This window comes from Protopterus annectens, chromosome 6.part1 (genome assembly GCF_019279795.1).
Source record: "Protopterus annectens isolate FY-2018-M chromosome 6.part1, PAN1.0, whole genome shotgun sequence".
In the NCBI taxonomy this organism is placed as follows: domain Eukaryota; kingdom Metazoa; phylum Chordata; order Ceratodontiformes; family Protopteridae; genus Protopterus; species Protopterus annectens.
The window spans coordinates 456,105,287-456,120,468 of NC_056738.1; the positions used below are offsets into that span (position 1 = coordinate 456,105,287).

The 15,182-nt window shown below is 39.4% G+C and overlaps 1 protein-coding gene across 1 annotated transcript in view; it reads left to right on the plus strand.

Annotated features, from left to right (window-relative positions):
• Positions 1–15,182, plus strand: part of VPS8 (VPS8 subunit of CORVET complex) — a 2,195,799-nt gene that overhangs the window by 1,510,567 nt on the left and 670,050 nt on the right. Inside the window, exon 26 of the mRNA XM_044075401.1 lies at positions 13,477–13,561. Coding sequence (XP_043931336.1) covers positions 13,477–13,561 — 85 coding nt within the window. The remainder of the gene's footprint in view (positions 1–13,476; positions 13,562–15,182) is intronic.

A 15,182-nucleotide genomic window follows, 5' to 3' on the forward strand; every position in this document is an offset into this window, starting at 1 on the left:
CTGGTCCTAATTTTTCTTGGTTTGGTCGTTGTTCTAATTTTGCTTAGAAATGTTTGCATAGGTATCTTTCTAAATTTAAGTAATCTTCAGAGGATTTTTTTTTGTGTGGTAAATAGCAAATTCTTGACGTGTGAAGTGGAAAAGAGAGGTAGCTGGGAATATGTTTTGGGACTATAATGAGTTGGCCAATTTTAAAAATTTCCTGTATAGTACTTTGATGGAAATGTTGAAGGAACCAATGGTTGTATCTAAGAAAATGTTTCTTTTGAGCAGGGATGTAGGATCCGAGTGGGCTTTGCTAAGTTATTAATGCTACTGGCAACCAAAAAAGCAGTTACTAGAAAATGGAAATCAAAATCTGTGTCAAATGTAATCGAAATTATGATTATTATAAATAACTAAAAGAACTGGGGGTAGGATCTTTAGAAAGGGGAAGGAACAGATTTCATAGAAGTAAGTGTAATTTGTGGAAACATTTCAGATTGATCAGTGTTCAGCAGAAGGAGAGGAGTGCATTAAGCAAAGCAGGAATTAAGCAATTTGTGTAATTTTGGAGTGAATGAAAATTGTTAACAAAGAAAACATATGTATACTTCTTGGTAACAAAGGAAACTGTTCTATGTTCTTTTATGTTAATGCCTATAAACTTAAGTTACAGTTTAAGATGTGATGATTTTTAAAAAGGTGTTGCATAAAGAAGTGCCTGTCTCCAGCAATTATTAAAAAAAAGTAAAACTGGCTATAAAGCACAAAAAAGAAGAGAATCCTTACAAAGCCCCAGGGTACTTTCCAACTGCAGTTAATAGCTTTTAGACAGGGTTCCTGCTGTGAAGAAGCCTCAGACTACTGCCTGACCTCAAAGGCACTTTCCTGTCTTCCCTAAATGTTTCCAGTGGTCCCAGAAGTGAAATACCCAAGGATGAAGAAATGTTATCATGGTCTAATTGACAGTATAACTGCTTGAACAAAGACACCTTGGAATTTGTGGACTGCACTTTCTGTTCTCTCTCTCCTGAATGTCTCAGTAGTGCAGCCATTTTGTCAGAGGCAGCATATTGTCTAGACAGGGATGTGCTAGACCCAATGCTTTCATCTGAGACAGGGTTTTTCTTCAGATTTTATGTTTCCAAGAATACAGAAGATCTGTGTTGTCTGGAACATCAGGGTCCTGAAATACTTCATAGTGTACAAAAAAGTATGAGATGCTTTAGATGCAGTCTCCACTTCTTTTTGTGAAATACAACTGGTTCTTAGCCATAGAGATGAAAGACACATACCCATATGCTTTGCATTCAGGCATTTCTGGAGATTCGGTGTTCTAGGTCATTCTTACCAGGTTAATATATTTTGCCATTTGGGCTAATATCTTTTCAAAATTGTAATATCACAGTTGACGTCTTAAAAATTCACAAGAAAGTAAACACAAATTGCAGGAAAAAATGCACAGAGTGAAGAAAGATCCCTTGCTGTAGCAGCGGTGACCTGTGTTTGATGTGAGTATTTTATTTTATCAGATGATTGCTAGTGATTTTGCTGTATTATTTTTAATAAAAGTTTGAAATTAAATTCTAATCTTTGTGATTATTATAAAAGTTAAGAAAAGAATAATGTACATACTGCTAAGCTTCAGTAGTGTTTTGTGGTAATTCAGGAGAGACAGCCAAGTAATGGAATACTGATATGGCTTTGGGGGGGGGGTCCATTCCCCTGCCTAGGACCCCATTTGATCATGATCTGACTCTGCTATGAGTAGTCTGACCTATGCATGTGCACCACATCAGACAGTAGAGAGGTGCCAGCATGTTGCTTTCTAAAGTCAAATTAGAGGGAAATTTGGTGAAATACATTGACTTTTTTATGAAAACAGAGACTTATTTACGGCTTTCCCCTCCTTCCTTTGTTCAGAAGGTTCAATATTCTACTTGAGAATGCTTTGGTAATATTTATGTTTTTGCTTTGATAGATGCAGGTTTGGTTTTCTCTACCACAGCATTTGTCCAGGATATCCTGATGACCGCTTCTGCAAACGTTTGTATAAATATGTTAGCCAGTCTTTCATCTTTCTTCAGATAACCAACATGTTACAGTTTAATAGATGACTATTCAATATTTAACAGTTGATAGATAATATTTCAGAGGAGTCTTGTAATATTGTATGGCAGCTAGAAAAGAACCACATATTTTGCACAGTGGAAGTGTTTTGGTTATCAGGGCCTAATTAGAAGTGTTCTGAGATATGCCATCGTAAGCAGTTGCATTTAAGTTTGTGATGTTCAGAGCAGTGCACTGACTGATAAAATGCAGAAATACAATTTATCTTAGGAAACAAAGTGCCTCCAAATCCTCCATTCAGGTGTTTACCTCCTGCACTCTCAAAACCGTAGGATCACTGCATATCTGGATGAGGACAAAGTTCCTACTGCAGTAAATTCATTCAGCAAATATACCATTTGACCAGGTGTACATTATTAAGCACTTGGCCAGTTCATAAAAGCCTGGATACCATTTGAAAGGATTTGGCATTTCTGACTGCCTACTTTTATTTTACACTGTCCATCTTTTATCATTGTTTATGCTGGTTTATCACACAGAATTAAACTTCCATCCTTTGGCTGTTTCTTCTTTTCTTGGACTCTTTGGTTATAAAGTTATGGCCTATTTACCATATGTGAAATCTTTTTTTTTTTTGTGAAGCCTAATTGTTTTAAAGGCCTCAGACTGAGCTTCCCAAAGTCTAAATTGTAAACTTTGTCCTGGAACATTTGGTTTATCTGCTAAGCATTTGTCACCCTTCATTCTAGAATATTTATCATGGATTGTTAGATGTTCTTCTTGTGTCATTGTTGCAGTCATTACATTTGGGTTATCTGCTTGCAGGTAGCCCTCAGTTGGCCTGATTAACAAAGTCTTGGGTCCTGCGTTGGTTGCTGTTCTTTCTTCCATGTTGTCAGATCGTCAGGGGTGTAAAACATTCAGCCAACACCATTGCACAAGTCTTTCTTGCAGTGCGGTGCCCGAAGCAAAAGCAGTTCGCAAGTGCCTGTCGGCCGACTCCTGAAATTTTCGTTTTAAAGTTTCAGAACTGAAGTCTTCAACTAAAGCTAAGTTCCCCGTGGGGGAAACTTTTTCCTGCTCCTTACCGATGTCAGTAAAAGTTAATAATTGCATTACTTGTGGAAAGCAAATACCTCATAAAGATTTTTATTCGTACTGTAATCCTTGCCTAGGCCCTGACCACGAAGTACCTTGCTGTCGGTTTTGTGCTTTATTTAATCAGGGCACTGTCCGTCGTCAGTATATTTTCGCCTCTAAATATTTTGGTTCTCGGTTTAATTATCCAGAAATGTCATTGGTTAGCCATCCGACTACCAGGATTCCAAACAATCGCAGTATTAAAGGCAGAGACAGGCCGCCGAGGTCCAAAACTGCCGACGGTGCTTCTCCTAAGCCAGTCGCCAGTTCGCCGGTACTCAGTGAGGCACTTTCGCAGCCCCTGATACCTACTACTTCTGATTCACAGGCCTCTACTGAGACCCATTTGGAGTTTGGTATGCCGCGAGATGCTTCACCTATGGAACCTGCGGATGTCTCTACATTGGATGGGTCCAGAGCCGCTGTGCAGGCTTCTGAGGGTGTATTCAGGCCTACGGACTTGCATTTTAAACAGACACCTCCTTCTTTACTTAAGCCTAAATCTCGATCCATGCCTAAGAAACTGACACCCAGGCCACATGCTCAGGCCTCTATGCCTAAAAAACAAATGATAAGAATGGCTGAAGATCTAATAACTCTAATCAGGGGTAGCCAACTTCCCCCTTCTAAGAGGCCAAGGACGGAAGTTGAATATGAATCATCTGATGAGGATTCTGTTTCTGATTCTTCTGATGATCTGGATTTGCCCTAATCTACTTATGAAGATTCTGATGCAGAGGACTAAATTACCTCTGCTTCCCCTCCTGAGGATTTTTCTTTTGGGGAAACCTTACATACTCTAAGGGAGCATTTCCACTGGGAAAGCCAGGATTTTTATGATTCAGAAAAGAGACTTAGGGATTTCCTTCTCCTTACCTCAGCATAGGCATATAGCTATTCCTCCTGTACTAGACATTGTTGATGATGCTTTTTCTGATTCTAGTTTGGCCCCTGATTCCCTGCCTCCTCCTCCCAGAAAACCTGACAGATACTACAGGGCACTCGAGTCCCACAAGTTCCTTTTTTAAAAATCCTATTGCAGATCCAGAGACATTTTCACAGAGGCCCAAGGGCATTAAGGCTTCTACTGCTAAAAATCCTACCCCTTCTGATAGAGACACCAGGGTGCTGGATAGATGGGTTTACACTTCTGCAACTTTGGCCACTAGGGCTTTAAACTGCCAGTTTTGTATGTTAAAGTATCAGCAACATGTTATTGGACTGCTTAAACAGAAAATGATGTTGATTCCTGACTGTGTGGAAAATAAAGAATCACAGGATTTAATGCATTCTGCTGAACAAGTTGGAAAACATACTTTGCAATGTGGTTTTGATTCATAAGAGGCCTCTTGCAGGGCTGCTGTTACTGGGTCTGTGCTCAGAAGGCATGCTTGGCTTAAGGAGCAATCTTTGCCTGATTATGTTAAAGCTAAATTGTTGGATGCTCCTTTAAATCAGGACCGCCTGTTTGGCAACAAAGCTGAGGAAGTTCTTAAAAAGATGGAAGATAAAGCTAAATCTATGCAAACTGTTAAAGATTGTTTACAAGTTCAGCCTCCTAGATTTAGTAGGCACTGGCCCTCTAAGAATTGGTCCTTTCCAGCCCCTTCTAGGTCTTCTCAAGCCAAACCCAGACACAGCAAAAACCCCAGGTTTCAGTCCTAGGGGACACACACAACTAAGCAGTGGGGGGCCTCCACTTCCAAATCTGGGAATAAGACTCCCCCCATGGTAAACTGTCTCAATGACTTCCTTTTAAAGGTTCCAAGCACTTATCAACTGACTGCCCCTTTGGGGGGAAAGATTGCTCTTCATGCAAAGAATTGGGAACTCATTCCCCAAGACAAATGGGTTTTAAATATAGTGTCCCAGGGATACAGATTTCACTTCCACACATTGCCAACACCAAGCTCGTGGCCGGACCTACCCCCAAATCAGTGGGCAGAGGCCCAAAAACAAGTGCTTTCTCTCTCAAGCATGGGGGCTATTCAACTGGTACCAGAAGCAGAAAAGGGACAATGTTTCTACTCGAGACTTTTCCTAGTACCCAGAAAAGACAATTCATGGTGTCCTATCCTGGACCTGTCTACGCTAAACACCTTTTTGGAGATTCCAAAATTCAAGATGCTGACTCTTCACCAATTACTTCCTATGCTAGGCAAAGATGCCTGGTTGGCAAGACTAGATTTAAAAGAAGCATACCTGCACATCCCAATCAGGGAATCTTGCAGAAGATACCTACGCTTCAAAGCAGGCTACATGCACTATCCATTCTCTGCACTGCCCTTTGGCTTATCTACTGCACCCAGGGTATTCACAAAGTGCCTAGCTCCAGTTATTGCATTTTGCAGGCAAAGAAATATTCAAATATACCCATACCTGGACGATTGTCTAATTCAGGCAGAAAGCCAGGACATACTTTTGAAACATCTGGCCTTTGTACAAAGGGTTCTAACTTGTCTGGGGTACACCATAAATGAAAAGAAATCACATCTGGTACCCTGTCGACAAATTATATTCCTGGGAGCAAGCTTGAATACGACTTCCCAGATGATTTACCTCATGCCAGAGAAACAAATTCATTTGACAACCTACATCAAACAAGTGGTCACAAAAGCCCTGCTGTCTGCAAGACAAATACTGCAAGCCTCTGGGTTCATGGCCTCCTGCCTTCTTTTAATTTCATATGCAAAACTGCATATGAGGAAACTACAGTGGTATCTAAAAGCCTATGGTGTCAACATTTTCAAGACCTAGAAACAATGATTCCTATCATGCTTTGCCTACGCCTAGAGTTCCTTTGGTGGGCAGAGGCCTGCCACCAAAACAAGGGGCTACCTTTCACACCACCCCCAACCGCCCAAACCCTAACAACAGATGCATCAGACTATGCATGGGGGCTGCAGGGAAGTGCATTCAGGGCAAATGGAACCCAAGTCAAATGCACCTGCATATCAATCAAAAAGAAATTTTAGCTGTACAGAATGCTCTGACAGCCTTCAAGGACCACATTCTTCCAGGACAACTAATGGTAAAGATGAACAACACCGCTGTTATGTGGTACATAAACAAGCAGGGGGGGTACACATTCTTACCCCCTCTGCAGACTAGCCATGGCACTGTGGAACACAGCCTTGAGCTACCAAGTGCACCCATAAGCTTAATTCCTGCCAGGAAAATTAAATAAACTGGCAGACTGACTAAGAAGAAACCTCATGGACCCACACGAGTGAAAACTGGAACCAAGGATTTTCAACATGTTGACAAGCATATGGGGAAGCCCAGATATAGACCTGTTTGCCTCTCCCCAGAACAACCAATTGGACAAATTTTGCACAAGGACTCCCCACAAACAAGCCTGGAAAGTGGATGCTCTGTCCTTCAGCTGTAAAAACCTGTCAGTCTATGCCTTCACCCCTCTGCCTCTGTTCTCCAAAATTCTACTAAAAATCAAACAGGTCAAACCAATGATGATTTTGATTGCTCCAGACTGGCCGTGCCAACACTGGTACCCCCTCCTGCACAGTGTGTCACGGTTATCTCCATGGCACCTGCCTCAGACTCCTTCCCTGCTGTCTCAGCAGGAGAACCAGATTCTGCACCCTCAGCTTCTAACACTGAACCTTGCAGCCTGGCTAATTACTTAAGCTCTCCTTTACCATGCCTCAGCAAACCTGTGATGGATATCATTTTAGAGGGAAGGAGGCCTAATACTACAAAATCTTTTGCTAAAAAATGGAAAAGATTCTGTGGCTGGAACCAATTTCAAGGGATGAGCACAGCAGCACCCAATTTACCTCAAATTTTACAATACTTAACTGAGATGCTTCACAAGGGCCTGCCTTTTTCCTCCATTAAAATCCATGCCTCAGCCATTTCAGCTCATTATAACACAGAACCTCCCCTCCCCTCTTCTCTCATCCACTGCTCAAGCAGTACCTCAGAGGAGCCAAAAATTTGAGACCACCCAGGAGAGCTCCAACCCCAGCCTGGGACCTTAGCTTTGTCTTGGAGAAACTCATTCTACCTCCTTTCAAGCCAGCTGCTACTACAGACTTAAAATTTCTTTCTTGGAAAACAGCTTTCCTTTTAGAAATCACTTCAGCTAGAAGGGTATCTGAATTACAGGCCCTTATGACAGTGGAGCCTTTCATCATCTTTAATGCAGACAGGGTGTCCCTCAGAACCAATCCATCCTTCATGCCCAAGGTGGTATCCAGTGTGGCTTTTAATCAGTCCATTCATTTGCCAAACTTCTTTCCCAATCCACAGAATAAAGGGGAATGGATACTGCATTCCTTAGATGTGCACAGACAACTTAGATTCTACTTGGACAGGACTAAACCTCAAAGGAAATCTGAACAACTGCTGGTGGCATTTGCTGCAAGGGCAGAGGGGAAGGCTATTTCAAAGCAAACCATTTCTAAATGGATAAGCCATTGCATTAATTTCTGCTATAAGCACCATGGAAAACCTATCCCCCAGGGGATCAGACCTCACTCCACCAGGGCTGCATCTACCTCTACAGCCTTTCTCAGAGGCGTCCCTACTAGGGATATCCTAGAAGCTGCTACCTGGAGTTCTGTACATACTTTCACCAAGCATTATCATTTTCCAATTTTCTCTAAATGCAGAGCTGGCTTTGCCACTGCAGTCTTGCAGGGCCTTATAGCTGGCACTAATGCTATCTAAATTCCTCCTCCCAACCATAGCTTTGGGAATCTACCCAAATGTAATGAGTGCATCAGTGAAACACAAAGAACATAGTACAGTTGTGTACACTTACCATAAATGTAGATGTTCGAGTGTATTCACTGTTGCAGTCCTGGTTACCCTCCCTCCAGCCCTCTAACTTCTTTTGACTATACCTCTACTTTCCTTTACTATGCCTTAAAACCTTTTTGGTGTATTTGCTTTTTGTTGGAGGTATATCTTTGTACTTTTATATTTAATTGCTTCCCATTAGGGAGGCACCTGACATCTGGGTCAAGAAAAACTGATGTAATGGCGTCAACTGCAATGTTTTATACCCCTGACAACCTGACATCATGGAAGAAGGGACAGCAACTGACGCAGGACCCAATACTTTCTTAATCAGGCTGTCTGAGGGCTACCTGCAAGCAGATAACCCAAATGTAATGACTGCAACAGTGAATACACTCAAACATTTACATTTATGGTAAGTGTACATAACTGTACTTTTTCTTGATGCCATTTTCCAGCCAGATGAATGTCTGTGCTGTAGGCCTTGTGCTGTGAATAGCAATACCTATTTTTCCATGTGGTCTTTCACATGAATTGCAACTTCTAAAAGTAGTTATGAAGTTTACTGTAAATCAGGTAATTCAGTTGACTTTTTTTTTCCAGGCCAGCTAACACAGGTCAAGTATTGTTATGCTAGGCTGACATTAAACATGCCTTGCTGTATTATACTAACAACTGCTGGATTCTAGAAGTCCTGGTGACCATATTTCTTTTTCTAAAGGTAGAACAAAGTAGATTGTAGTTCTTGACTGGTGGCTATACACAGTTATATGAATTCCTATCAAATTAACTCTCTTCTTCATTTTAAGGCACATTATTCTTAAATGGTTGCTGCATCTACTGTCTGTCCCGATAAGATGCCTACTAGGAGATTTGTGATACTGCATCATAGTCTAGAAGTCATGCATTCATCAGAGAACAGTGTGTAAGGACATACACATACTCCTCTAGTTTCTTGTCTATAGAAGTAGTTTGTTAGATAGGTACCGATTGTAACTCCAGATTTTCATGGATTGATTTGTTCAAGGCTGCCATGAGGTCATCTTTGAGAAGGCAAGAAACTGTTCTGATAGAAGAATATCAATTTATTTTTTGTGCATTGAGTTGTAGACCCATATTGTTTGTCAGTGTTTGCATGGAGTGGGAGCAGTGGGACTCACAAGAAATGTTAAAGAGCATTAGCTGAAGCATCTCAGTACTGGATAAGTTTGGCTTTACCATTATGATTGCCCATTACATTCATATAAAGTCTAAATAGAAGTGGCTTAGTACAGAGCCTTATGGTATTCCTCTTTTAGCTAAAAGATTAGGTGAAGTTATTCCATTCGATACATCAGGCTATGTCTATCCTGTTTTTTTTTTTTTTTTTAAATCACTAGAACACCATCTGTGAGCATTAAGGGAAAAGGCAGTGCTGGTGAGGGTTTATAAGTTTAGAACAGAAACAGATGTCAAAGGCCTGAGAAAGGCCTAGCTATGAAGCCACCATGAATTTACCAGTGTTATACATCACAGATAATATATTCAAGTTCAGAAGGGCAGTGTCACTACCATGGTTAGGCTGGAAAATGTGTTGTGAACTTGAGACTAAGTTATGTTTTAATAAGTAATCTAATGGCTGTTTATTCATGCATTTTTTCTGATAGATTTGAAAGTGAGGTAGTAGTTATCCAGTGATATGGATGATCCACCCTTCTGCAAAGGCATGATGAGTGTTTGTTTCGAGCACCATGGCAGTTTTCCTTATTGATGGACGTGTATCAGTAGAATGACAGTGGATGCTGTGATTTGAGTTCTGATCTGTAGGAATTCAGATGGTATTTTGTTAAAAGCAGGAGACCCAAGCTTGTTTTTTTTTTTTGGATTAGTTTGAGCACTGTGTTAACATGCACTGTTTGGACTGTGAAGCAGACTCGGTTGACTGGGTAGGATATAGTGATGAAATGACCTGACAGCTTTGAAGCATCTTTTTTTTTTTTCTTCAGTGTAATGGAAACTGTAAATAATGTTTTTCTTGTCTGGCTGTGGCTTCATTGGAGAAAACTGATCAGCTGTTTTCCAGAATTTTTTTCCTGTCTGTGAGTTTTGTAATTTAGTTTTGCCATTTTATTTACTCAGTCATTCATTTTTTTGATTACCAAATTAATCCACTACAGGGTGTGGGGAGCCAGAGTTTGTCCGTTTGGCCGAGTACTTAATGGGTGCAAGGCTTAGAAGCTCATCCTGAAAGTAGTACCAACCCCATTGCAGGGTGCGAGCACACAAAAACACACTATTAGGCTGCTTGCACATATATAGGAAATTTTGAGGGACACCAGTTCATATAAAGCATTTCTTTTGGATGCATTAAATAAATGAGTCATCAGGCAAAAACCTGCATGGATACATTGAAGTCATGCAGATTCTGTATAAATGACACCCCAGCCGAGAACCAAATTGAAGAATCGAGTACTATGAGCCAGAAGTGGTAACTGCTGTGCCACAGTGCTGCTGCGCGTTATTTATTCATTTATTTTTATTTACGTGTGCTAGCCAGGAAATTCCACCTGGGCAGCGCCAGGGAAAAGAAGCCGCACAGTAAAGGTATTGCAGTTTAATAAAAAAAAAAAAAAAAAAGTAAAAGTTTCTATGACTAATATACTAACAGTCATTAAGTGGAATGTGCATTCATAATGGAGAGAGATAAACAAAAATCTGTTAATAGAAAAGACAAAACAGTTTCAAAAGTATTCCATCTGCTTTATTCAAAGTATATAACTGACAGAATATTACAGTAAATAACATTCCAAGCAAATAAATGACCAGGTACTTCTTTTGACATTGTCTGTTTATGAGAGCATAAGTTAGATGTATACACGAGATAAAACAGTGAGTCACTGGAAGCATAGAAAGCTTAATACTGTACATGAGGTGACACCAGGGCAAACAATTACAGCACCAGGTAGAGAAGTAGCTATGGAAGGCAATCCAAAAAGAGAATGTGAGCTTAAGCTGATGATACCAGTAGTGGAAGATTATTCCGTAATGTATGGACCGTCATCGAAAACCTGTAGTATCTGCTCAGCTATATGGTGTACAGGGCTCAAGCCCTTTTTATAACCTAGATGACCCGAATTTAAATTATGGCAGATATGCTGCCACAAAAAGAAAGGGGAAGGTGGGAGTAAGCTGCTTCCTGGCTTGACCACCTTTGGGAGAGGAGTGATACTTCCAGTTGGCCACTTCCCACAGTACAAGTGATGGCTTGTCAGGCACTAAACATGGCCAGGACCAGGGGCATAAGATTTCCTTTCAGTGCATATGTACTTCTGCAATGTAAGCCGTTGCACAAACATAGTTTAAAAGAGCCAAGTGCATGTCTGCAGCTCATACTTTGCATGCTGTACACCTCTTTGTCATGTAGGAGTGGGCATTGCAGTGAGCCACAATTGCTTCTGCCTTCTATGGTAGACGAGCCTGCCTGCAAGTCATGCCCACTTCTCAAAAACTTCTGTAATGCCTGTGTTGCTGTTAATTCCCAGTTCTACTAGGCTGATGGTGCTGATAAGGTTAATATATTATGTACTCTCTCTACTGTACTTTCATTTGTCATTGTTTAGGGTGTGGAAATGCAGTGCCGTTACATGGCACAGTACAGTAGAGGACGGTATGCTTTGGACAGTGGTTTAAGAAAGTGCAACTAAAAAGCATGCTATTTTGTTATGCTGAGCATTAGATTTCACGATTTTGAGTGTGTGTGTTTTTTAACCAACAATATTCTTCTGCTGAAGAAAACTAAGAGTAAAATGCATTTCCCCCTGAAGCGCACTTGTGCCTGCTTTTGTCAACAGGTTAACTATATTTATAGATGAAGCAGTTTCCGTACATTTGTGGTTCTTGGAGTTGCATCACTGTAGCTTTCAGCTATGACCCATCATTTTCATTCTCCTTTCCTGTGAAGCGATTTATGTGAACTTCAAAACCTAACAACACATTGACCATGCTTGCAGCTTTGATTAGCAGGTACCAGAATTTATCACCACCGAAAGTAGCATTGGCTACTTTCTGTGTAACTCTTTGACATTTTCAAAGGCTGTCTATATAATGATTGTTCTGGACCATGTAATGCAAGAAAAATAAAGTAAATAAAGTCTTCAGCTGGATGACTATATAAGGGCATATGTCATTGTAATTGGTAAATGGATCTTGCAGAGATTCCTAAAATATGTCTGCATACCTCTGTGCACATACATATTAGTAGGAATATATACATTCATAAGGTCAAATACTCTGAGTTAGTTTTGTGCTTGGGAAACTGGTAAAATGTGCTTTTTATGTGCTGGGGATATCAAATGTAGTTACGTGGATTTTGCACACAATGGGAATGATTGAACATTTTGAGTGGGAGTGTATGTACATGTGTTTTTGGGTTAGGTAAGGGGACAGATTTAGTGTTGTGTGTGCGATGATGCATATGGTTGTGTGTCTTGTGTAGTGGCAGTGTTGTACATATGGTTTTCTAAGGTAAGGTTTGGGACTGGGTTATTGTCAGGATTATTAGCACACATCAGTAAGGTAGGCAGGGTGACTTTGCACCCCACCCCCCAACTCCACTTTGTTAATGTATTTTAGCCCGTACTCTAACCCTGTCCTTAATACCATCCCTACACATAATCTTAGAAAAACGTTTTCCATGACACTGCCGCTGTTCAGAAGAATTGTGTCCGAAGTTAGTGGGTTGGGTTTTTCTGACCAATTGGAAAAGGAAACTGTTTGATTTTATTTTTCAAATGTTTTGTTCTGGGTTTTTGATGGGATGAGTCTTACTCACTAATTTTTAATTACTTTGAATTCAACATTGCTATATTCACCCATTTGATATATATATTCATTTATTTATGAGATTTAGAGAAAGAGTCTTATGAAGAGTGCCAAAGCCTGTAGTTTGTTTCTCATGTATTGCACAAAGCAGACTAACACAAATTCTACTTCTCTTTTGTTTGTTTTTTTTTTAACACTTCCCATTGGCTTTAAAGAGTTAGATTAATTACCAAAGTTTATGTGGAATAAAGCATTAATTAGGAAGTTTGCTTAGATTTTAATGAAAAGACAACCTTGTGAATAGTTACATTGTTTACATTATAGTGAACAATAATTGAGGTCTTAATTTCAGTTTATATATTGTATTTGTATTCTTATATTCTTCTGTTTGTATGGTTGAATTTAATGGATTTTAAGTATGTTAAGGTGTTTTTTAACACTGAATTAAATTTGAAATTATGGTCCATAACATATTAGTGGGATGTCATTTTAAGGTAAACTAAAGGTAGATTCAGGGTTAGGTGGCCATTTTGATAACTTAATGTATTTTACAGGTGTCAGTGTTTGTGTATGCATTGTGTAAACTTTCTCTTACATTTTAGTGTTAAATATTTTAAGGAAATGTTAGCAGCTTTGATCTGTTGATATTGTGCCATGCTTATCATTTTTTAATTGTAAATGCTATTGCAGATTTCTTAAAATAGGGTTTTTGTCTTTCAGCTACCAGATCTGTGAAGTTTTGTATGAAAAGAAGCATATGTATGCACAAATTGTCCATTGCTACTTGAGAGACTCAGTAAGAAAGGTAAATGCCCTCATTTAAAGTATCACTCTTTTGTGTTTATATTTTAAAATAATTTCCAGTTGTTACCCCATGTTTTGCACAGGTTTTCTCCTGTAGTTTGTAACCTCTTTAACTGTTGTGTCTACTGTCCTGTCATCCCTTGTCTGACAGCCTCTTTCTCTCTGATGCTGTAGTATTTGTTAACATGTTTTAAGCACATTTCCCTGTCTTATGATGATATACTCTTAGCATCCAAAACAGTAACAGAATCACGATATTAGAATTTGTGTCACTGAAAGGCGCAAATAAGGAGGTGTGAGTACAACAGAAGTTAGATAAAAAGATGCAAATGTGTCATTAGTTTTAGAGGGCATTGAAGAGCATTTTATTTTGTAGAAAATAGGTAAGTGTGAAAAGTGGGGCAGCTGGGATTTACTACATGATCATCAATTTCCATTATAGAAAGTTGATCTTAATGGTCAGATTTTATTCAGTGTTTTCCTTATTCTTTTTTTAGTGCCACTGAGTAAAGAAGGCCATAAAGTAGCCAATAGAACAACATGAAAGGCTTGAACCTAGGGTGTATTGCTTGATAATGTCTCTTGCTCACTGTCATTTAAAGAAGTAAAAATAATAAAATGTCTGGTAGTGAGTATCAACAACCTTTAGTAAAAATAACTAAGTGCTTTCATTCCTATGAGTACTGAAACTTCATCCACTAATAAAAGCCCCCATTCACCACCCCTAACTGGGCTCGTAACTTTTTTTTAAAAATACAATAAATTAAAATTTTCTAAAATCATTACATTGCATAGAATGTTTGTAAAGAGCATTCCTAGCATCATTTTTATGATTGGCATATACATGTTGATAAATGTTTTTTTTTAATGGACCCCTCTGTTTTTCGCACATAAAATGCAGGAGAAGTGGCACATAGAGCCAAATGCACAACTCCTCTTGTGTTGCAATCTTACCTACCTGAGGGAAATCAATCTAGGAAAACCAGAAATGTAAAATGGGGTGCAGTGAAAAATATATCTACATTGCTAGCATGTTATGCAGTGTCTAATATTCACATTGCTGGTGGAAGTCACAGCCTTACCTTGATTCATTTCTAAAACTGGTTTCAAATTGAAACTATTTTTATACACACACACCTACGACTTGGGGACCCACTTTTCCTAATAAATCAAGTGCACCAAAGATTGTAGTCCAATGAGAGCTGATCATCTTCATTAAAGTGGTATATCTCTACTATAATTTAACACTATAGCCTTGGACCAATTATTATTATTTGTAGCTCCCTTGGTTATAGTACTATCCCCATAATGTAAAAGTGGTTTGTATGTAACATGCCTCTGACTTTTCATCCAGTCCCTAAGATTTCGCAACAGGTCTCCCTGATATTCTTGATATAAGAACATGCCTCATAGAATGGATGTTTCCTGGTCGTAAACAACATCATCAGATATAAACCAACTTAACCTTATCAGCTCTGAAACAGTTTTTGCTGAAGAAGACTGTTGCAGTTTTTGCTGAAGAAGATTGTTGATCGAAAACGCATTGTGGATTGTTAGCGTTATTTTGTGTTATTTCTACCAATAAACTGTGTTACTTGGACTGCGGGTTTCCATCGTGGTGT